General features: G+C 46.5%; 1 protein-coding gene across 5 annotated transcripts in view; it reads right to left on the bottom strand.

Annotated features, from left to right (window-relative positions):
• The window catches only part of U2SURP (U2 snRNP associated SURP domain containing), a 1,877,492-nt gene that overhangs the window by 1,464,779 nt on the left and 387,278 nt on the right, over nt 1-25,435 (bottom strand). For all 5 annotated transcript variants that reach the window (XM_069618259.1, XM_069618256.1, XM_069618257.1 and 2 more), the window contains 2 exons: nt 4,153-4,280; nt 2,693-2,760 (listed from right to left, as the gene is read on the bottom strand). In XM_069618259.1, the coding sequence (XP_069474360.1) occupies nt 2,693-2,760; nt 4,153-4,280 (196 nt within the window). The remainder of the gene's footprint in view (nt 1-2,692; nt 2,761-4,152; nt 4,281-25,435) is intronic.

Raw genomic sequence — 25,435 nt, forward strand, 5'->3', positions numbered from 1 at the left:
CACCGGCACCTGCTGAACCTCGTGTTGCTGCCCTGCAGCTCTCCACAGTGCTCCAGGCTCCTTGTCGGCAAGAGATCGCCTCTAGACCCATACTATTTTGCAGGATTTATTGGCTGGTTGGTGGAGCTCACAAAGAAGCCGCCATGCTGGATCGGGCTCTCTAGAGCCACCCCTTACCCGTGGTTTTCAATTGGAAAAAGTTTGATCAAGGCCTAAATACATAATTGTATTTTGATACATTCTGCCTATTTTGTTTTATTAAGAATGCTTGTGTTTTTGCTCAACTGAACCCTTCATCGCGCCCTCACACTCTTCAGTCACACTACCCAGATAGAATTTGGCTAGACATGAGCGCCTTTCCCTGTGCACCAGAATAGGGTCGCCTCTCAGACTGGGTCTACAGGGCTGATTCTGAACATCCATTTTAACACCTGGGAATATAAATCCCCAATTCAAAGCCCAGGAACAGACTGCAACGTTTGAATGTGGAAGCTGACTATTAGGTGGAAGCCAAACATCTGAACGATGCAACTCTAGAACGGGAGAATCATTCACACTCAACTCCAAATCTCCCATAAAGAGAAAGCCTGCACCACTACTTTGTTCAATGCCGATACTAGTCCCTGAAGCATTGAGAGGATGCCTTGATTTCAGAAGGCCTATGCTGAAGCTTTGTTGGATTTGCAGTGATGCCTGTAGGTGCTGGAGCACTTGGACCAGACAAGGACCCAAAGTTAGTGCCTTATTCCCCTTGACTTGGTGGAACAAGTCTCCTACTCAAACGATTGCCTGACCTGTGAGAGCCTGCAATGTGTGATCACTCACAGAAACAGACACTTAGGACATAAACTTATGCAGGCTTGTATTATGCAATTGCATTACAATCATGTAACAAATGATGTTAAAAGAATGCTCCGCAGCAGCAGCAGCAGACACCTTTTCTCCTTTCTGCAACCTTCTTTGATGGCCCTCCAGCATCGGAGCCCCTAAATGTCCGTAGAGTTCTCAATTAAATCATCAGTTGCCCTGCGGTAACCAGAGAACTTGTAGGAAAGAGAGTTTTCTGTTTATGAAGTTAGCAAGGGATCATATTGGTCTATGTTTAACATGGCTATAAATTCAGAATCCGGAACTCTATCGGGCACAACCAATTAATTGCAAACTGTAATTCCCATTAGAAATAAGAGTTTTGGTTAAGGCAAAACTGGTCTTGAGAATTGCCTAGAGCCAACAGGCCGTAACTTTGAACACTTTATCACCTGTTGGTCAAAACATCTAGGCTTGCACGCTAGTGACAGAACAAACACCAGCGTCTGCCTTATTATTACAGCAAAGACTTGTACATGTTCAAAACAAGTTCAGTGTATATACAAGATTTTGGCTGCAATAATAAATAAGGTGCATATACAAATGTAATCTTCTGAGGATATTCCTTTATTTGAACAAATGGCTTGTGACACAATATTTCTGCCCCAACATATTTCTGGAGACGACTTGACTGCTCCACCGCAGCTTCTAAGGATACTCAAAAAGTAACAAAGGCTTGTTTAGATCAGGGTTGTAACCTTGCGACTGGGTGGATCTTACCCAAAAGGTACCGGCATATGAAATATCCTCTCAATAAAAGTATAAGACTGGAGAATTTCTAAACACAAATAACTTGCCTGTAAGCTGCATCGTACTTCTTATTTACTTTTCACAAGATACAAAGTGTTTTGTCATGTACCTATGTGCTGAGAATCCATTATTTAAGTGGCAATGTCACCCTGTCTTATTTCCTACCATGGGCCTCATTACGACCCAGGCGGACTTCGCGGTGCTAAATGCACCGCGAAGCATGGCGGAAAGCCGCCGATAGCGCCATGGGGGTTGGCGGATTTACCGCCCCATTCCGACCTCGGCGGAGCGGTAAATCCCCAATCCCCATTCTGCCCTTCCCCATTCCCATTTTTGCCCCATAGGGTATAATGGGAGTGGGGAAGGAGTTAATTACGCCACCGTAAAATACGGTGGCGTAATTAACAACGAGGTCCCGTAGCGCCATGGTTTTCTCCGCCTGGTAAAACCAGGCGGAAAAGGCCGCCATGGCGCTACGGGAACTCGTAGTATGGCGGAGAGGTACGCCATGCACTACGCTGGCGTAACACCCTCTCCGCCAGGGTCCTAATGAGGCCCCATGTCTCATTTTAAGAGCTAGCATTGTCTTGACTGCAGCTGGTACTAGGTGAACAAAGGAAAGGATCAAGATTGTCTATATGGCTAGGTAAAAGAAGCAAACCACACATTCTGATCACAGGGCTGTTGCACTACTCCTTACCATGGAAAAAGAACTGCAGCTCAACGGTTAACATGCTGCATGATGGATACTGGTACAGCCTGTGACAGGCCTCCTTTAGATCTAGCTGCCTACCAGTTTCCATGTCTTTTCTAGAGGCGCAGCTAACTGTCTATATAAAAGCAGCATAAAAATAATTTATGGAGGAGCTTTGAAAAAAAAAAAAGAAAGAAACCAAGTAGAGAAATGCATATTTTTTGAATTGGTGTGGAGGTGTACAATTACTTTTTAAAGAAAAACCTATTTACAGATCACCACCCACAGGCGGAGCTATTCAGTGCTTATGAATATTAATGAAGATTCATTATGTAAAACTGAAAATACTTTACTGGTCCATATCTACTCTGTAAAACTTACTGTTTAAGTTCTTCTTTGAAAAGCTCCAAATTGCTCTTTTTCTTGTCTTTCTCCCCTTTCTTCAAAGGCTATGAAAAAGCACATACATTTCAGAGGAATGCAACAAAAAACACAAAGAGCACATATGAATTAGATCAAGATTGATTAGACAAAGAATATTGGGCTGAAATGTACTTTTAAGCAGATATCTGCTTTGATGAAAAATTGCATTGCTGAGAAAACATTTCTGCTAACATTTCGCATCTCATGAACACACAATGACAAAACAGATCTTGAACAAATGAAAAAGAAATATAGCAAATGCAGAAAAGTATGATGTTAGGCAGTTTTTGTGGCTTCCCCAAGAGAAGGTGGTACAAACTAAGACTAATGAGAGGCTAACATACCAGACAAGAAAAGGAAGCCACACCTCTCTCAAGTGTAGGTCACGTGTTCTGAGCGACTAAGCTAAACTCATATGTGCCATTAGTCCACACACCTAGCTCTAGAAAATGTACCATACTGAAAGCATACTTTAAGTCACACATAAAATTATCTGGTCAAATGAGTAATTGGGTAATAATAAACAGTATCAAAAAGATATCATACTTTAAAAAAAGTAATGTCTATAACACTACACCCCCAACCCCAATGCCTCTATGTGGAGCCATTACCAGAGGCATGCACCCAACATAAAATAACAGGGGGTTGGGTGAACCAGGGAACCATGAAACCTTACAAGCAGGTAATCCCCCCTCCCCCCATGGGCCTACACAATTGTGTATCGTGTCATAAAGACAAAACCTAACCCTAGTATATGTGGAAGGCCCTGGATCTAGTTGTCAGAGTCTAAAATTGTGTGGTCAGAAAATACATTTTGGCTCTACCAATTGGTCACCCGGAATAAAGGAAGCCCTGGAACACAAAATGGCAGAGAGAAGTATTTTAAAAACTCCATCTGTACCCCAATGGCTATCAAATTGGTACATGGGTCTGCCAATGTGATAAAATGGCTTACCCCCTGGTGAAGCATACAGTAAAGTTTAGCTGTCACCAGCCTACTACACAAAACATTGTAGGATGATCAAATGATTGGGGGCCCGACAGGCACCCCTGGGTCTGGGCACAATAGGGGCAACCCAATACAATATGCCTTAAGTACAGTATAACGGGTGGCGAAGGCAGGCAGACTTCAGTTGGAAGTCATTCTGGTCACCAAAGGAAATAAGAAAAAACAAGAAAAGACGAGGGGAAAAAAGCCAACGGTTTTGGGGCAAAGTAGTGTGGCCCTATAAATCCAAAAATAGGAATTCCGACTTATCACATTCTGCTCAATTTCAATACCTATGTTTTCTTTGGTACAAGAGGCCTATGACAAACACTTAAGCATTTGGTAGCATGTTTAAGAGGAAAATGCAAGATGAGAACATCTCTCAATGCTAGTCTCCGATATACAGTACACTAGCTGTCTCTATACTTACTGGCTTTTTTGTATCCAAGAATGCAAGTAGTGGAGGTTTCTCATTGTTGGGTGGTGAGCATTTGGGATCTGCAAATCGAGATGCAGGCTTGTACAGCTTACCTAGTTTTTCATCTGAATCCTGCTCTTCTGTAGATAAGAAATAAGAAGTTTAAGTGAGGAACATCTATGAATAGACTGAACAAACAGGAGCCACTTATTTTGTAGCAACTCACCCAACCTCCTCCATGCCTCCGAACTCCCATTTTCACCCTCAATGTGGACTATCACTCCACTTCCAAACTACACAGTCACTCACACCCTACCACCAATGATTTCAGTCACATCATTCAAACTCCACACGTATAGATAACTCACCACTCCTCTCACACCCACAATCAAGGACACTTGCTCACTCAAGTAACAGTGACCACTGTGAGGATAGGTCTATCTAGCCTTACTCTTTCTGGGACAATTCTTTCGTGCCCCAGTTTTGTTTTTCTTATTTTAGGCTAATCATTTACTCGTTGATTAACACATCCAGGCCCACCGACCAAAGCCTTGAATACGTTATTGCAAGCATTCAAATTGCCCGATGTATGGAGAACCCTACACCTGCACGCCCGGGGATATTCTCATTATACTGCCCCTAAGTACCTATATACTAAATTGGACTACGTATTTACAGGAGAAGAGAAACTAGGAGAATTTAAAGCGGCAAATGCTCCTTTGGTGGTTGCATGGCAAATCCACCCCCGTAGGGCAAGCATCCCGACCTGGAAACTAAGAAGCGAGTCCCTCAGGGATGTGGTGTTCTGTGAACAGTTGAGGCAAGGGATGAAGGACTACTTTAGGAACAATACACAAAGGTCGACTCAGCTGGCACATTGTGGGAAGCTTTCAAGGTAGTGATCAGGGGGACGTCGATGGCCAAGGCTAAAGGTATGCAAGCTATGATAGAGGATTATTTAGGTAAAGCAGAGACTAAGTTAGAGGCCATGAACCGCTCGGGGGAATTGTCCAGCGATAGGGCCCAAGAAGTAGCCCAACTACAGCAGGAACGTCTGGTACATTGGGAAAGATTGGGCAAGCTAAACAACAGGAAATATGTAGAGAGACAACACGCTGAGGGTGATAAGCCGGGACGCTTGTTGGCCTGGCTATACAGAAGTGAGTCCAAATGAGAATTGATACGCAAGATCGTGGGAAGTGCTGGGGAGGTGTGTGTAACGCAAGAGAGTATTTACAAGTGCTTTTATAAATATTATAAGGAATTATATACAGAGACGACAGGAGCGGATTTGTCAGAAATAGATGAAGCCCTGGCACAGTTAGATCTCCCCAAGCTAGATGTAGAGACAGCCGATGTGCTTGAGCCCCCCATAACCATAGAAGAGCTGGAAGCCACCATAAAAGAGTTGCTGACGGGTAAAGCCCCAGGAGCGGACGGAATGCTTAGTGAGTTCTACAAGGAATTCTTAGCAGACGTGCCACCCCCGCTACTAGCCATATTGAACGAAGTGCTGGACACAGGTGCACTGCCGGCATTGCTGAGGGAGTCCATTATAGTTCCACTATAAGTCCAATAAGTCAGAAACCGACTGTGGCTCATATAGACACCTCTCGTTGCTCAATCAGGATGGGAAAATCCTTACGGCCTTTATGGCCAACAGGCTTAAGCCAGTAATATCTAAATTCATACACCCGGACCAGGCGGGCTATGTGCCAGGCAGGAATATAATGTGTAACCTGAGGAGACTACACATGTCATAGATAGCACCCATGGAAGCACACAAATCGGTACGCAGTAGCCTCGCTGGATGTGGTAAAAGCATTCAACTCGGTTAGATGGCCATGGCTAACAGCGGTGCTTTTCGGCATGGGGCCAACTTACATAAAATGGGTACGGCTGCTGTATAGCAGCCCACAAGCAGAGCCAGGACAGGAGCCCACATTTCGGATCAATAGCAGTTGGAGAAAAGTACCAGACAGGGCTGCCCGTGGTCTGTGATGCTGTTTATACTGGCCTTGGAACCACTGGCAGTGTACCTCAGGAAGGAATATCACAAAGCAGGCATAGTTATACAGGGCAAACGTTCATTTACATATGTAGACGATATGCTTTTGTACTTACAATATCCAGAAACCAACTTACAATATATTTTGGACGTGTTCGAGCGGTACGCAGATTTATCAGGCATTACGATTAATGCACAGAAACCATGCTTATTCCCTTTAGCAGCATACAAGGGAACTTCCCATAGTGCACTGCCTACGCTACCGGTAAAGTGGGAGGTCAACTAATTCAGTTACCTAGGAGTGGATATATTTCACAACCCCAAGACAGAATATTTACAGAACACACTAAAGGCGGTAGACAAAGTACAAAAGTCCATGGCTTTCTTGGTCAGATTGACGCTCTCACTGATTGGGAGAGCAGCATTATTAAAAATGGTAGTGCTCCTGAGGCTTCTTCATTTCTTTACTAATATTCCGTACAACATCCCTAAAGGTGTTTTTAACAGACTTAACAGTATTTGTCGAAGCTTCCTATGGCACGGCACAAGATGCAGAGTAGCACTAACTTAATTGCAGAGACCGTACGAGCTAGGTGGCTTAAAGGTGCCCAATTCTGAGGCATATTTTGCGGCGAGTCAGCTACAATTCATCACAAACTGGTTATCAGATGAGGAGTCCCAAGATACCTTGATGTTGCAGCCCTTATGTGCCCCATTTTATTTGAAGTAGGTTATATGGATGGTAACACTGTGTACCCCAAAATCCTCCATGCTGCTGAAGCTGGGAGGGACGATTTGGCACAGGGCCTGTCGCTTTCTAGATAAACAGTCATCTTATTCCCCCGAGGTCCCATTGGTGACCCTGAAGGCTGAGGACCAATAACTTAGACTAAATGTGTGGAAGTAATGGGAGCACATGGGAGTGGCAATGGGAATAGACTTATTACATGAAAACAAACCAATGGATTTTAGCGTAGTAACCTCAGAAACAGGTATACATGCAGGATAATACATGACACACGCTTCACTCCTCAATAGATTAAAGCATAGGTGGCCGGGTGTGGCAAGAAGATGACACTATAGAAAGATTTTATGATATTTCGGAGGGTGGACCTGCGGTGTCTAGGTTATATGAGTTACTGATGTCACAGAGTGGAGACATGCTGCGGCTGACCAGGCGCAGCTGCGAGGCAGACTTTCAAGAGCAATTAACAAACGCGGTCTGGGGTAGAGCACTAGCCTATCATAAAAAGATGTCTAGAAACGCAAAGCTCCAATTAATACAGCTGTATATAACTCATAGGGCATACCTGACCCTGAAGATGATTGCAAATTTCTGCAAGGCAATGGAACAAACTTGCCCGAAATGCGGATTGATTAATGTGGATCTGGTGCATATGCTCTGGGCTTGCCTGGAGATCCGACAATACTGGGAAGCAATAGCACAGGCATTGGCCAGGGCAGGTATAATGCTGGACACGAGCACTCCGGTAGCCTGATTGCTCTGCAGTTTTGTGAGACCAAAACAGGCAAGACATGTGAGTAAGCTGAAGGACTTAGCATACATCCTGGCGAAACGAAGAATAGCAATGGGTTGAAATCGCACAAGAGACCAGAGGTGCGCCTATGGTGGAGTGACCTCCAAAAATGGATGCATGCAGAGACCTCAGTATGGCAGGAAGCGGTCCGCCGAGGCCAAGGAGAACCCAGTATTGACTTTGACTCCTGGAAACACATGGTGCAGGAGCAGGGGCCTTACCGCCTAGTAATAATGGTCCCGCACAATCAGTAGCGAATGCAAATGTATATACCTAAAGTCGATGTAAGATGTTAGCATGATGCCAGTGGAATAGGCTGGGATGAGGGTGGAGGGGAGTTGGGGTGTGTGTAACATACAGACATAATTGACTAGATGATGTTATGCAATGTAGAGTCTGTAAATTATGTTGCTTAAAAATCAATAAAAAAACGTTTTCCAAAAAATACTTTACTCATTGATCTTTTATGAATTTAAAATGATATTGCTATTGTTCAGAAATTGTCCAAGTTTTACGTGAAGATCATACATAGTGGAACACTTGCAAACTGTTGTTAGAACTAGGATTCAATTTATTGAGTTTTATGAATGAATTCAAAGAACAAGTTACTTCTTACCTGGTAACGTTCTTTCGACGGGATTGTGTCCTCCGACGTATTCCTTATCTTTGATAGACTCCCATAGCAGTGGCATGTAATTGGAGGCGGGAGTGAGAGTATTATGTATCCCTTTAGGGATGGACCGAATGTAATACGGCCTTGCCAAATCTGGTCTCTTGAGCAGTGGAGGAATCCAGATTGTAAAATTCTGTGAATGTATGTGAGGACGACCATGTGGCAGCCGCACATATGTCCCGGACCGGTACCCCTCTTTGGAGAGCCGAAGAGGCTGCAATACCCCTGGTTGAATGAGCCCTGAGGTTTTGGGGTGGCTCTTTCCCTGCTAGTCTATAACATTCCAGGATGGCCAAAATAATCCACCTGGAGATGGTTTGTTTTGTTATGGGTAGTCCCAACTTTTGACCCGAGTATCCTACAAACAGTTGGTCTGCTTGCCTGATCCTAGCCATTCTGCTTATGTAAAAGCTGAGAGCTTGCCTAGGGTCCAGCCTATGTAGCCTTTCCTCCTCTTTCCCCGGATGGGGAGGAGGGTAGAACGAAGGCAAGGTAATTTTCTGAGTAATATGAAATTCAGAAACCACCTTTGGGAGGAAATTAGGCTTCACCTGTAGGACAACTTTGTCCTTGTGGAAGATTGTATGTGGGGGTTTACAGGAGAGCTTGTAGCTCACTCACCCTCCTAGCAGATATTAGTGCTACCAATAGGACAGTTTTAAGCATGAGAAATCTCAGCGCGCAAGAGTGAAGTGGTTCAAATGGAGTGCCCATTAAGAAGTTTAAGACTAAATTTAAGGCCCATAAGGGAACCTGGAATGGTTTGGAGGGAAAACATTAGTTAGTCCCTTGAGAAATTGTACCACTAGAGGAATTTTGAAATACGAAGGTTCCTCCGCAGTGCGCTTGAAGATAGAAAGTGCTGCAAGACAGCCTTTTACAGTGCCCACTTGAAGGCCTGAGTTTGCCAAGTAGAGTAGAAACGATAACACCGTTGGTGTACCACATGAAAAAGGGTTGATATTCTCTTCCATACACCAGCTGCAAAATTTGTTCCAAGGGCAGCGGTATAAAGACTTTGTTGCCGGTCTTCTGGCCGAAAGCAACACCTCCATGACGTCATCAGGGAGATCCCAATCCTTGTACCTCAACCTTTCAGAAGCCAAGCGTGAAGGTTGAGGGTTCGGGTGTCTGGATGGAGAACCTGACCTCCCTTCTGCGAGAGAAGATTCTCTTTGAGTGGAAGACGGATTGGAGGACAGATGGACATATCTAGAAGGTCCGGGTACCACGTTCTCCTGGCCCAATCCGGGGCAATTAGGATCATGGTTTTCCGGAATCTTCTCAACCTCCTGATCATTTGAGGAATAACAGGGACTGGTGGGAACACGTAAAGGAGTGGAAACTCCCAGTCTACTACGAAGGCATCCCCTAGAGCTCCTCTCGGGGGAAATTCCCTTGAACAGAACAGATCGCACTTCCTGTTGGTGCTTGTGGCTAACAGATCCACCTGAGGGGTTCCCCAAAGGGCGAGGATCTCTTGAAGGACTTCCTCATGGGAGACTGTGCTCTGCCTGCTCAGAGCGTCCGCTGTCAAGTTCTTCTCTCTGGCTAGGTGGACTGCCGATAGAGAGATTCCTTCTCGGATTTCCCAAAACCAGAGCTCCATCGCCTCTCTGCACAGTGGCAGTGATCCTACGTCTCCTCTTTTGTTGAGGTAGTGCATGGCCACCGTGTTGTCCATCATTATCAGGACATTTCTCCCCTGTACTGATGGCAGGAAAGCTTTCAGCGCTAGTCTGATCGCTCTCAGCTCTAATAGGTTGATGTGTAGTCTGGACTCCGATGGAGACCAACGACCGCTGATGGTCAAGTCGTTGACATGGGCTCCCCACCCCGTGAGTGAGGCGTCTGTGACTACAGTTATCTCCGGCCATGGTTGCCAAAACAGTTCTCCTTTCAAGATGTTCCCTGGATAGGCCCACCATTGCAGGTCGCGGGCTACCTTGTCCGGAATCCGGACCAGGGAAGTGTCCAGGACCGCTCCAATGAACTGGAGTCTCTGTGATGGTATCATCTGTGACTTCTTTAAATTGAGGGAGAAGCCCAGTCTGTGAAGGAAGTGGCAGACATAATCTAGCTGGGCCTGGGCCTGTTCCGTAGATACAGCCCTGATCAGCCAATCGTCCAGGTAGGGGTAGATGTGGATCCCTTCCCTCCTTAGACTCGCCGCCACTACCGATACCAGCTTGGTGAAGACCCTCGGGGCGGAGGTCAGCCCAAATTGCAGAACTCGAAATTGATAATGAGAGTCGCCAATTGCGAACCTCAGGTATTTCCTGTGTTTGAGATGGATTGGCACATGGAAATAAGCATCCAGAAGGTCCAGAGATACCAGCCAATCCTGGAGCTGGATGTCCTGAAGGATCTGAGAGAGAGTTACCATCTTGAACTTGTCCTTCCTGAGGAACTTGTTCGATTCTCGTAAGTCCAGGATGGATCTCAGTCCTCCGTCCTTCTTTGGTATGAGAAAGTAGGTGGGAGTACCAGCCCTTGTTCCTGTCCGCTACAGGTACCGGTTCTATGGCACCTTTCTCTAGCAGGTCTATAATTTCCTGCAAGAGGAGCTGATCTGAAACTTTTAGAGAGCTGTTCCCCGGTGGATGACTCTGAGGAATGTGTAGAAAGGGTAGGCAGTAACCTTGGGCAACTGTCTCCAATGCCCAAGCATCTGACGTTATAGCCTGCCATCCGTCAGATGGTGAGTTAACCTGCCCCCTACAGGTGTATTGTGTGGGAAGGCCTCAGAGTGGTTTAGGGGTGGCTGATGCAGATGCCGAGGGGTAAAGAGGCACCTGCTGCTGCTGCGGTCTTAGTACTTTTGACCCGTCCACCTCAGGTGGATCTCCTTTGGCCTCTTTGAGCCAGCTGTCCTCTGCCTTTCCCGAATGCGGAATAATAGCGAAAGGACTTTCCTCTCCCAGAGGTTCCTGAGGGGCGAAAAGGAGTTTGGCGGATAGCAGCTCCTAAAGATTTTGCTGCTGCTTTAGAAGTCTGTAACTTTTCCAGACTGTCATCAGCCTTTTTCCCGAATAATGAAGAGCCGTCAAAGGGCATATTCAAAAGTCTGGCCTGTACATCTGGAGCAAAGCCCGACTTTCGCAACCACGCATGCCTGCGGATTGTTGTACTTGCCGCCATGGCCCTGCTGATACGGTCAGCGGAATCGATGCCAGTTTTAAGTGATTCGCACATGGCATCTTTGCCATCTTTAATAATGTTAAGGAAGGCTTCCTTTTCCTCTCCTTCCGGTATGCAGTCAGCCGCTGATGAAGCACACTCCCATAGTATGCGACTGAACCTGGCGAGCGTACAGGTGGCGTTGATGGACTTCAACGCCATACTACAGGTAGAGAAGACTTTCTTCGCCATAGAGTCGTACCTCTTGTCATCTCTATCCTGTGGGACAGTAGGGTAAGCGGTCCTACTGCTAGATGAAGTTGCCGCTTGAACCACCAGGCTCTCTGGGGTCGGGTGTTTCGATAAGTATTCAGGGTCAGCAGCCGCTACCCTATACTTGGTTGACGATCTTTTATTGACTGCAGGGATAACTTCGGGAGTTTCCCAATTAGATGCAATTTTCCTTTGTAAGGCTGCATGGAAGGGGACCACCGGGTCCTCCTGTGGGCCTTTGTCTAATATATCTGTTAGGTCATCCTGTTGGAAAACAGGTGAAGGCGCAGACCAACCCATACACTCAATTATTCTTGCCATCAGGCTTCTATAGGGTGTTTCGGCATGTTCCCCTGGGTCTGGCTTAACAAATTGCACTTCTGGGGAAGTGTCCAGCCCACTTGCCTCATGTAGTGACTCCTGTAGTTCCTTCAGCCTTCTTTCCTCAGAGGTGAGGTCCTCTGCAATAGGCAGTGTGGTCCTCTGTAACCCGAATATTTCCTGGTCAGAATCTTCCCCTTCTTCATAAATTGAAGAAAGTCCAGGGTACTCTGACCTCTGAAATGGAGTAAAATCCATTTCTAAGGCAGAAGGAGCCAAACTCGTCGTTATTGGACGAGAAAACGTCAATGTCGTCAACGCCGATGTAACAGGCTTCGAAGGCGCCGAAAACGGCATCGAAAAAACTGGAAGGGGTCTCGACGAACTCGAGAGGATAGGGATCCTACTCGAGGGCATCGACGACGGTCTCGGCGTCGTGCCGGAGGCCCTTGAAATCACTGTTGGCTGTGGGGTGGCCTTGGTCCTCTCATTGGCGTCGACGTCGTCGATGGCATCGAGTCGATCGACCGATGCGTCGAGGAACCCTTCGACAACGGCGTCGATGGCGCCGATCCGTGCGTCGAAGGAATCTTCGACGACGGCGTCAAAGACGGTGCCTTCTTACCCGATGGCTCATGGCGCTCTCGGGTAGAATGATCGCTGGGTGCTGCGACTCGCAGCGTTTTGATTTTTTGGGTTTTTCACCCGGGGTATCACCCTCAGCTGTCTTCGAGGGGGTTGAGGCTGCGTTCTCGAAGACGCTTAACATTTTCTTTCTGAATTCCTCCCACTCAGCTTGAGAACTGTGTTTAGTGGGACAGGAGACTCTTTCTGGGGACACAGAAGACGACGAGGAATGAGACCTTCGACGTCTCTTTTTTGAGTGTCTTGATCTCGACGAATGGTGGGAGCTGCTTCGAGATCTAGAATGTTTTTGACGGCGAGGAGACGAATGCCTCGACTCAGCCGACGAAACTTTCTCGGAGGTTTTGGCTGACTTACCTCTCTCGAGCTTCCCCTTGTGCTCCTTCAAGGCTTTCGCCGTCATGGACATGCAGTCCTCACACTCCGAACAATGGTGCTTGGATCGCAAGCACCATAAGCAGATCCTGTGTGGATCCGTTATTGACATTTTTTTACCGCAGTCTCGACATTTCTTGAAGCCGGATCGCAGCGTCGTCGGTTCTGATGAAGAAGCCATTGAGAACGATAAGGTATATTTGAGTAGAAATAGATAGTTATCCTGACTGAACTGAGCAACGACGTTCCAAGGCCCCACGAAGCGCGGAAAAGTGGAACTGAGCAATGGACGCAGCACGTGGCTATTTATGGGCATGGTGACGTCGGCGCCGATACGGTGGCCGTCGAAGGACATCGACGGATGTCGACGCGCAGCGCCCTCTACAGAAAAAATTTCCGAGGCCAGCAAACTGGAAACGTATTATCAAAGATAAGGAATACGTCGGAGGACACAATCCCTTCGAAATATAATTTTCTTTTGAACGGTAAGTTTATGAAGATCACAACTTCTCAACAATCAATATTTTTTATTTTGCTTTTTCACTGAGGTGAGTCGAAGGTAAACACCAAACTGCAATTTCAGATTGAAAGGCACGTTATGAATCTGCAGTCCCTTAAACTGATATTCTGTCATGGCGAAGCTAGCAGTTAGGGTTATTTGCAGCACAGTGCAGCCCTTTTCTACTTTAAAAGAACAAATCAGTCATTGGGGCATAAATACTGGGAGATGGCATCAACCACCCGACTTAGTTACCCATGAATTAAATAATATATTTTCCAGTCTGCATAAATCCTATATAACATATATCTTGTGGAAAATCCCTTTGTGTGTAGTTTCTACACTTGTTACACTGTACCTGCTACTACCCTGCCCCACTCCTAAGAGTGTATCCTTATACTGCCTCGTCCCATTTACCCCCTGAGTGAATGTTAGAAATGATTTATTTTAGGCAACTTTCCCTCCATATTCTATGGACCCCCAACCGTTTTGCTTTTATTTTCCACCCTGTCCTGACCTTTTGCAGAGAAGTGAAGCCTTCTGTTTCACTTCACTGGCTTTTTGCTCATTTGTTATGGTGAAACTGACTAGTCCTTCAGAGTGGCAGTACTGGGAAACTAGGTTTTTCTTTTGTCTTTTGACACATTAGCTGTTTGGGTAACTTTTTCATATTGCACGAAGCATCTTTCAATGGAGTGCAATGGAGATACATTTGTATCACACTAGACTTATACCAAAGGTATTTGTGTTTACTTTTAAATGTGCCTAAAGACAAGGTGGTCGCAGCAGTTTCATTTTTATCCTTTTTGCATTATTCTTAGTTAGCTCAACCCCCTTTGGCTACTAACTGATAAGTGTCCGAAAATGGCTGTGCCACAATGCTTTACACTTGTTATTTCTCTTTGGCCTTCTTCTGACGTCAAGTCAAGAATTCCCTTTTATGGTCATGCATTTGCCTGAGAAAGCTGTCATTTTTAGTGGGCTAGTGCATATCATGTGTATATGGGCCAAGGAAGTGGGCTGGGACTGTCTGGTCCCAATCCACATACTGGTGCCAATATGTCTAGTGTGCATGCTTGAGTCAGCCCCACAGTAGTCCCTGATTGGACCACTGCTGGTGTGCATGAGTGGTGCAGGTCCTGGCCATTCTAGGGTTGAGTTTGATGACTCACCTGAATTTAGGGTACAAAGAAGTCCTGCAGCCATTCCAGCAGATCAGAAGCGAAGCCAAGTATCCTTTGCAGCTATGCAGACGACAGTAGACCCGAGGACGAATCCTAAAGAGGCCTGGCTGCCATTCTTGCTACTGTCCCATTGAAGCACTGTGGGACTACCTGATCTCAGAAGACCCTTGCTGGTGCTTCGACCCTTTGGACTGGTGGGACCGACCTGTATCAATGCCTTCTCACAATCCTACAGCATGGAGCTTTTGGAAGTATCCCTGGACCACCCAGTGGACTGACCAGTTCCGTTATGGCCTACCCTGCTAGAAGTGTCACCGTTCTGCGTTTTGGCCCGGAACCTCGGATGTCTTCAGTTAGTCCTGCAATTTGCCTTCCTACCAAGTTTCAGCCTCCCAGCATCGACGGGTCCTGCTCTGGAAGGCTTTGTTTGCTCGGGGTTACTGAGCCGCCTGCTGCCATCCATGTGCGGGGACTGTTACTGGAACCGGCCAACCCCAGTCTGGTAGAGTGTGCTGAAGCGTCCTGCATAGGGTCCTGTTGCATTTCTCCACTGGAAAGGGTTGCACTCAGCTCCTGGACCCGACCGAAACCTTACTTGCACCCGAAGCTCCTGGGCATCTTCTACTGGAGCCAATGGTGGAAAACCTGCATCCAACGACCCCCATTTGACCTGCCAAGGACTTTGGGTAAAATCAGAGTACGGGCAATGAGAAGTAGCTATAACTTACCATTGCCCCGGACTCCTCCATTATAAAGTTTGTGAAGAACTTCGATTTATGTTCCATTCCATTGCTTTTCCACACATGTGTTGCAAAAGCTGCTCTAGAAGCTAGGGAAGGTCTTTTACTTACCTGTAAATCCCTTTGAAAGACTTTTCCCCCCCCCAACGTCTACAGGTACTTTGCGAACCTTTGGGCGCAAGGCCCCATTCAACTTAGGGTTGAGCTTCTAAAGGTTAAGGCTTCTATTCCTATGGACAGTTGAAACAATTGCCGAACTACTTACCTTTCCTTTCAGGTATATGGTGAACTGAATGCATTGTATTAACTGGGACTGTATATATGGTTTTTATTTAGAGTGTTATGTTATATTACCTGCTTGATTCAATTTTATAGTGTGTTTTTGGGCCTAGAATAGAGAATTTATGTAATTCCTTTGAAAGTGTAATCATTGTGTATTTCACTGTGTGAGCCTTTTGCGGACCCCTGACACCACTCACCTCTCCAGAGACTTAGCTTTGACCACTCTCCATGCTTACCTTGATTAGATTGGCTAAACTCCAAGAGTTCCCCCTGTTCAGTATAACTACGGTGGCCTCCTACTCTCGGTCCACCAGGCCAAGTTTAGAAATCTACCTTAACACTGAACTAAGCATTGAAGCAGATTGATCTTCCGCTGCTCCCCACATAGAACTGGAACAAACCTAAGAGGGGGCGTGTACAAGATGGTGGGCTGGGCAGAAATGTGGAAGCGGAAACTCCACCAGAACACTGATCCCTCAGAGTAATAAAACACCCGTAAGAATGTAAGAATCCTGTTGAGGCATAAACAATAGCAGATGTCACCCCTATGAAAAAGAGGGAATCCAAGATATGGAGTTTAATGGCCAGAAGGTCCTGGGAGCCCCCGTGAACGGAGAGCAGGGCTAAGTAATCGACAGGCGGGCTGTCAAGGAATCGCAACAGGAGTTTGAGAATCAGGGGGCCGCCGGGCTGCCCAGGAAAACACAATAGCACAGATATGGTGATCGAGTAGTACAAAAGACCCATGGCGATGACAGCAAAGTCATCCATCTGACGAGAGGTGGCCATGGAGCGACAAGGCCAGCCGTACAAGGAAGGGAAGGAGCGGCTCCAGCGCTAAACCAAAGAAGACCCCTTGAAGAAAGCAACAGAGCCAGACACAGCGGCGTGATAAAGGATTGCAGCTCTCAGGGCCTCAGAAAGGAGCGAGCAAGGCACCGGCTGTAGAGAGAACACCAAAGGCACCCATTGGGCCTTCAGTTGCACCCAAATACCAGCGATAGTGCAGATGATAGGGACACTTGGCACAGCACATACCCCTTCTACCGGTCTTTCTTTTTATGTATTTTTGTTCTGGCCACCATGGAAACGGAAAAGGGATTAAAAAGGTAAACAACAAAAATCGGCACCATAGCAGAGGGAGAAGGGACTATGTGTAATCCCTTCTCCCTTTCCACGGTGGGCAGTACAACAAAAAAAAAAGGAAAGACCGGCACCAGGGACATGCCGTAACGCGTGCAGGCGTACCATAGGGTAAGGCTCGCAATTGCACCAATCAGTGCATTTGTTTCATTTTTTTAAACGCTTTCCGGGTACCAATATAATATACAAAGGGGTTTGGAGGGGGCAGCCCCAGGCAAGTTAAAGTTAGGCAAGGCAAATATCCCCTGGGTGCGGGGGACGATGGGGGTAGAAGCAAACCTTGCTGTGCTTTGGGGTGTGGACCGGAAAAGGAAACACTGACACCATGCCATTAGCTAGAGAAGAGCTCAACACAGCACTGTGCAAATAAAACAATGACTTAGCAGACACAGTGAAACCCGAGAAATTAAGAACGCAAGAGGACCCGACAGCAGTGAGAGCAGTAAACAAGAAGGACATTGACCACTTAGGGGAACGACTGACTGATCTAAAATAAATAATTATGATGGGAGATCAACACGGACAGGCAAGAAACCGGATGTTGCATAAAGGGTATGCATGAGAGAATAATGGCTCTTGAAGACAAATGCGAGGATTTAGAAAATGGATCCAGGAGACACAACATGCGGATAAGAGCCATAAAAGAAGGAACTGACAGACATCTAACTTTATGCATGATATGTTTGCCACTATCGTGAAGCAAGACTCTAAACCCCACAGTGGTCTTCAAGCTGGGGGGATGGTCCACACAGAGGTCCTCAAATGATGGCCAGGGGGGGCCTAGACTCTTTAGAAAGGTATTAATATGACTAATTTAATATAAAGAAAAGGATTAAGAAAGAGGACTGCTTTTAATCAAAAATATTTGCAGTAGAAAATCTACTTCTATTTTAAAGAGTCTTGGCCCCCCTGGACATCCTTTGGGACCCCTAGGGGGGCCAACCCATAGGTGAGGGTCTCCAGAAACAAACTTTTTACTCAGGAGGGCTTGGTATGAATACATTTGCATACCATTGCTCTAAACAAAGAGTAAAAACTGAGGGGGCCCACAGAGTTGGTAGGCCACGGAACACACCAAGTGCCCGCCCACAAGCAATTCTGGTCACCGCACACTACTACTAGGAAAAAGTGAATAAAATGGGGAGCAGCAAAAACATGGACAAAATCAAATTCAAAGACAGTGAACCAATCCGGTTCGAAGACATTTCACAGAGCACTCTGACCAAAAGAAGGATGTTTTGGCCAATAACAGAAGAAATAACTAGACAACAATTAAGGAACGCCTGGTTATTTCCCACAAAACTTCAGATTCAAAAGAGTACAAAACTATTGCTTCGATGGAAGAAGGGGTGAGGCTGCTGGGACAAAGAACGGATAACCAACAGAGCCCAAGGACGACAGACCAGGGACAGCTGGCGAGGAAATCACAAGAACAAACTAGTGGGAGACAAAAAGGAAAGCGAGAAACACGCAGAGACCCCCACGTAGGAAGTAAACTGGTAGGGTCTGCAGACAATTTAGGTCTAGTGTAGACTTGACTATGCTTAAAGGCTACCAAACTGAGGACTGGTGAAATCAGAAACAATTTTGGGGGAGTGTAGAGTGGGGAGGGGGTGGTTGGAATGGAAACAACTTTGCACAAGCTAAACAGGTGAATGGGGGCAGGGCAAACTCGTCCGTTTCCGATAGCAGACGGACACGATGCACACATGGAGGGGAGTTTTAGGATTTATATATAAGAGACCAGAACACCAGTCACACAGCAAAAAATGTCAGATCAATGGACAAGGAGCACAAGTAGGAGGAAATCAACAGGGTGCCAATATTCCAATAATAGAAAAGGTTAAGGTCTGGCCATGGAATATTAAAGGGGCACACACTGCCAATAAAAGGGCATATATGAGAGATCTTAAGAAACAAAATAAACAAATATATGTTTACAGGAGAGACACACCTGAGGAGATCCGACACGAGTAGGCTGGCACAGAGGGTCTAGCCTAAGAAATATAATGGAAACATAGGTTCAAAGAGCAGAGTAGCAATACTATTGCAGAGATCACCAATATTTACAGATAATCGAGTATATAAAGATACAGGACGGGAGATTGATATTTGTCAAAGGAAACAGGGAAAAAGTTAGACATTATGGAGTCCATATACGCTCCTTATCAAGGGAAAGAATGATCCCTTCAGAAGGTGCTAAAAGAGCTGGAGGAGGTTGAAGAGTGGGCATGCATCATTGCAGGCAATTTCGATATGGTATACGATTAGGAGAAACAGAACTGCAGGAAAGATGACACAAATATGGAGCCATGTCCAGAAAACTAAGATTGACAGGGCTAGGGCTGACAGACGCATGGAGATACTTACATCCACAGGGAAAATACTGTTTTCTATTTGCATGTACATAGGTCATATTTACGAGTGGATCATATATTTGTAATGCATACGGTTTCAGAGGGTCTACAGAAGCCAAAAGAGAGATCATCTCGACATTAGACCACGCCCAGTTACCAGTGGGATGGGGGAAGAAAATAAGACTGACAGCAAAAAGTTGGTGATTAGAGGATTATGTGTTGAGAGACAAGGGGAATGGACACATCATTGCAACTGAGATTCAGAAACCCATAGCAGCCATTGGGGGGCACCAGGGGAACAAGGGAATGAGATGGGACTGGTTCAAGGACACTTGAAGGATAGGTTGATGAACCCCAAAAATCAACTGGGGGAAGCATGCAGGAAAGGAGAAGAAGAACGATGAGGGGGGAGATCAGGGACTTGGAAACGCAACACAAATCTCCAGGGTGCTTCAAGATTGCATGAAAGATAGCCAAAGCGAGAGGCCAGCTATCTCACATATCTACTAGGCGGTAGAATGTAAGTTGTTAAGAAATAACCAATACTTCTATAAAAGCATGGTAACAAGTCGGGTTCCCTTGAGCCAGACAGTTAAAAGTGAAAGAATCTCTGTTTTCATACAAACATAAGAAAGCAGACAGCTTATCTTTTTCTAAAATGGCTAGCAAGTTAAAAGTAATGAGGATCTAGGAGTCCCATCCTAGATCTTCTGCTTTTGAACTTGTATTTTTACTCATGGAAAAGTAAAATATGGTCGCCCTAGTGCAGATCCTTCAGGACCTAGATCTGCAGGAATGGCTGATCTCCTGGTTCTCCAGGATGCATACCTCCATGTGCCCATCACAGGAAGCACAGGAAGTACCCGAGATTAAAAAGGTGGGAATTATAAACTTAAGGTCCTGCCATTGGGCCTTTATTCGGCACCCAAGGACTTACTGAAGAGGGGAGTTACAAGGAGACTGACAGGTGGTTTACCTGGCTAATTTGATAAGGTCAGTGGTCTTGAACACACAGGAAGAGGGTGTAAAGCTCCTGATAAAGAGGAGGTATTCCTAGCGATATCTACAATAAAACCGCACAAGAGCCCTGGCCCAGATGGACTCATGGCCAGCTTTTATAAAAAACCTTTGCAGAGATCCTTACCCCATATCTAGTAGAACTATTTAAGACATTCTGAGCAGATTTGGCAATAGCCCCTTGTTGGAATTAGCCCAAATAACACGGATATCCAAAACAGACAAGGATCCACAACTAAGATCATCATAACAGCCCATCGCTCTTCTTAATTTAGATGTCAAAATGTACTAGAGTTGGGGATTCCAAAATGGCTACCGGCAGGGGGAGGACGTGCTAATCGCAGCTCGTCCCTCACCCTAGTCTAAAGGTGTATAACATAGCGGCTCTTGCTCCCCCCCTACTTTTGAAAACGAAAGCAGTGGGAGCGCCTCATTGTGGCTGTGGCGGCGAATGTGGCCTTTTGCAGTGAGGAAGCAACTTGCGGCGGCACAGAAGACAGTTGGAGACCGAATAAGGAGTGGGGCGTGGTTGCTGCCCCAAAGGGCTGATTCTGCCGAGTTGGCTGTACGGGAGCTGGAGTCTCTCGTGTGTCCCGGCGGATCTTACAGCGGCTGATGGTGGGCACATGGCAGGGAGTAGAGCAAGTGAATGTGGAGGAGGAGCCCCTTATGTAAAGAATCTGAGTGCAGGAGTGGCCTCTGAGACACAACCTTTGGATGGTGAAGCGGGCGGTAGTCTGCACAACATTCTGGAACAGTTCGAATCCCTCCAGTGGATTGTGGAGTGGGGCGGGGCTGCCGTCCTCCCAGAGATATTCTTTACGGTGGCATTAACATTAGCAGATTAGATCAAGGGCAAAGCCTACACCCCCCCACCGACGACTCAATATAGTATTTGGATACACTGAGGAAGGCTAGAGGTGGATGGCATGGGGTCCTGCTATGATCAAGTAAGGGCACCAACCTGGGAATCCCATAACCTGAAGACTGCAGGTGAGGAAGAGCACTGTGACCACTGACTACCATGGCATTATATTGAAAGAAGCGGCACTCAGGGGAGTGATCCATGCTTGTGCAGGCAGTAGGCACTGTAGACATGAATAAGAAGGAGGGCCTGCATTCCAGTGTGATCTGCAAATTAATAGAGTTTGACAGGTGCCCCAAGGTGAGGAGACGCCTCTAAAGATAAATGACTACATGCCAAGTGACATTGCCGTATAGAGTGGAGAACAGCCCCCCTGGGAAAACTGTGAAAGGGGCAAGATAGTGCTAGTGTACTCTATATATATGAGAGATTGTTTCTAGCTCAATGCGTGGATATTATCTAATATAGAGTTGCTGGCACCATCAATGTAGACACGACGTGGACCGGACCCAATTGTGAGCAATAAGCCAACAGTGAATAGGTGGATCCCACTCTGTGACCTCGGAGGGTGGGACCCTTACATCAGGGTGCACGGATCACAGGTGGATAAGAGCTGGGGGCATATGTGTGCAGCAAAGTCTGTAAATTACTGGTCTGAGTGACAAACCCACCCTAGGGCTTGGACAACAGGACCCGTACACTTTGGTACATGGACCATATTGGACAGTTCGTGCAAGATCGTCAAGGGGATACTTCTAAGAGAGGCACATGTCGAAAACCAAAGGAAGAGGACGGAATGAGGGTACACCGGCACATCCCACATCGAACGCTCGGGGAACTGAGGGTACAACTATAAGGTGTCGGCAGACGGAGGCACAGGGAACAAGATGCAGCTCATTCGCCACAACTGCTATCACCTAACGAGGAAACTCTAGAACACTTGGATAAAATGGCGATTACCAAGAAGATTTGATGCAATGTTTAGCAAATCACCAGCAACGCCTCAAAGAATCTCTTCAGGAATCTTTTCAGGAGCAGATCTCTCTGAAAACTGACATTAAAAGAAACAGCTGTACTGGAAATAAAAGGCGAAATCTCGAAGTTAGGGGAGCAAGTAGATATGAATGAGCAAGCCTTGCAGAACATGGTCGGGGAATCTCTGAAAAATGATGAAGCAATAGAACGACTGGCACGGATGTCGCACAATTTAGAGCCTTAGTGCGAACAACTCAAGAACAGGTCAAGGCACTCGAACATTCATTTTAAGAATGTTCCAGAAGAAATAGCAGACAAAGGCCTCAAGCAATCGATTCAAACCTTTTGCGCGGAATTGCTCCTGGAGATCCCCCTCGGAAGAGATTCATTTAGATAGGATCCACAGAGTGGGACCAATGAGAAAAAAGCTGGGGGCCCGACAAAGGGTCTTTTTGGCAACCTTCAAGTCTTATGGCCAGAAAGAAAAAATGTTGAGGACAACACGAGCAGGCACATCTTTGACCATCAATAGCTCGGAAGAACAGCTCTTACAAGACTTGGCATGTTCTACTTTACTTAAAAGGAGGTTGATGGTACCATTCACCAGAATTCTTAATCAGGAAAAGGTCCGATATAGGTGGACTTTCCAGTTTGGTTTGCTATTTTCTTGGAAGGGCACGCAGATTAGAGTAATAACGTGCAAAGAAGACCTTGATGTGGTGGCACCGGAGAGCAGCGAGCAGACCGAGACACAGGATGAAGGCAGCCGAACTACCCAGCAGAGGCGATTATGGGAGTGGTCGACGGTGAAACAAGACAATAGAAAAGCATGTGCCCCGTGAGGTTGGGAGAAGCCGAAGGGCACACCACACACGGAGGGGGGGGATGGAGAGGGACCAGGTATATTGGTGAGTTTGGGCTGGGATGTTAAACTTTGACTTGAAGGGGGAGAGCTAGGGTAGTTGTTGGGGGGCGGGGAGAGGAAGGAGCTTAGTGTAGAGGGCCTGATCATGATCTAAGGGCAAGGGTTAGTTCACCTCTCTGCAGTTTGTAGGATCCAGGTAGTTTACCGGTAGATGGTCAGAGATTCTCCACATTGTTGTCACTAGGACCCATGAACCGGCCCGGGTCATTGCAAAGGGTAAGGGGGTGTTAGTGTGGGAGAAGGAGGACGAGCTGCTGGGAATGTGAAGAGAGGTGGGTTGTGGTGGTGGGTAAGAGAGCAGGAGACACAATGGCCCAAACATGGGATATTCATACTGTTAGAGGTAAAAGTCAAGCACACATCGGGGCTTTTCAATGGGAGTTAGTGATAAGGGGCCAAATGAAGGGGAGGGAATTTCAACAAGTGTTTTTTTTTCATGGGTTTTAAAATCACCTCCTACAATATTAGAGTGCTGAATTCACCATTAAAGCGAAGTAAGATGGAGCATTTTTTGAGTCGTGAGAAGAACAAGTTACTTTCTTACCTGGTAATGTTCTTTCGATGGGATGTTCCGACGACATATTCCACATCTATGAAAGGTAATCGCCACAGCTGTGCTAGTTCGGAACATTTTCGGCGTCTGTGTCCTGCGTCGATGACGTTGATACGTTGTCCTCGAGGGCCTCCGTCGAGCCGACATCACCGGATGTCATAAGTAAGACGCATGACGCCCATAGATACAGTTGTAGTTTTTTCCCAGAACGTGTGGCACCAATCTTCTGCCAGAATGACTACAGAAAGCCTTGCGGAAACGTAAGATGCAATCACAAAAGAAATTCTGTAGAGAGGCAGGCTGGGAGGATTCGATGTGGAATATGTCGTCGGAACATCCCATAGAAAGAACGCTACCAGGTAAGAAAGTAGCTTGTTCTTCCGACGTATTCCACATCTATAACAGACTCCCAAAGCAGTACCAACGTATGGAGGTGGGAAATGAAATTTAGAATTTTAGAATGCCCAATGAAATTGCAGAATAGAGGACCACCTTACCAAAGACTAAGTCTTGCCCATGGATAGAATCCAGGGAGTAGTGTTTTACAAAAGTATGGACAGAGGCCCATGTGGCTGCTTCACAAATGTTACAAATGGGAACACCCCTCTGCAGAGCAGTGGAGGCAGCCACACCCCTAGAAGAATGGGCCTGCAAGCCTACCGGAGGGTTCTTACCCGCCAGACGGTAGCATTCCGAGATTGTCAAGATAATCCATCTGGACAAGGTCTGCTTAGTAACAGCTTGACCCAAACGCCTTCCAGCTTATCCTATAAAGAGCTGATTGTCCACTCTGACCCAGGACATGCGTGAGATGTAGAAGCTTAACGCTCTCCAAGGATCCAACCTATGAAGCCTCTCCTCTTCCTTACCAGGATGCGGAGGAGGATTGAACGCCGGAAGAATGACCTTCTGGCTCAAATGAAATTCCGACACAACCTTTGGAAGAAAAGAAGGACGAACCCTAAGAACAACCCTGTCCTTATGGAACACCGTGAAGGGTGACTTGGCGGATAGAGCCTGCAACTCACTCACTCTGCGAGCGGAAGTAACCGCAACTAAAAATACAGTTTTAAAGGTCAATAGTCTCAAAGGACAAGAATGTAAAGGCTCAAACAGAGCTCCCATTAGGAATTTCAGTATCAGGTTCAAATCCCAACCGGGCACCTGGAAAGGCGACGGTGGAAACACATTAGTGAGCCCTTTCAGGAACTGAGAAATCAAAGGAATCTTAAAATAAGAACACTCCTCTTAAATATGGACAGCGCCGCCAGGTAACCTTTAATGGTCCCACTTGCAGGCCCTTGTGGGCTAACGAAAGCAAAAAAGACAGAACCACAGGAATGGCACATGAAAAAGGATCCACATTCTTAACCCTGCATCAGTCGCAGAACTTTCTCCAAAGGCAACGGTACAGGGACTTTGTTGCGGGCCTTCTGGCCGAAAGCAACACCTCCATCACGTCTTCAGGGAGGTCCCAATCCTTAAACCTCAAACTTTCAGAAGACAAGCATGAAGGTTGAGAGACTTGACCTCTGGATGGAGAACCTCACCCCCCAACCCCCTCCCGTGAGAGCAGACCGTCTCAGTAGGGAAGACGGCGTGGAGGGCAGATGGACATGTCGAGGAGGTCCGGGTACCACGTTCTCCTGGCCCATACCGGTGCAATGAGGATCATTTGGGAACCGAACCTCCGTAACCTACGCAGCACTTGCGGAATGACAGGGACTGGAGAATACGCGTACAGCAGTGGGAAGGACCACTCCACTACAAACGCGTCCCCGAAAGCTCCTCTTGGAGGAAAT

This window comes from Ambystoma mexicanum, chromosome 10, assembly GCF_040938575.1.
Source record: "Ambystoma mexicanum isolate Mex_15411 chromosome 10, UKY_AmexF1_1, whole genome shotgun sequence".
In the NCBI taxonomy this organism is placed as follows: domain Eukaryota; kingdom Metazoa; phylum Chordata; class Amphibia; order Caudata; family Ambystomatidae; genus Ambystoma; species Ambystoma mexicanum.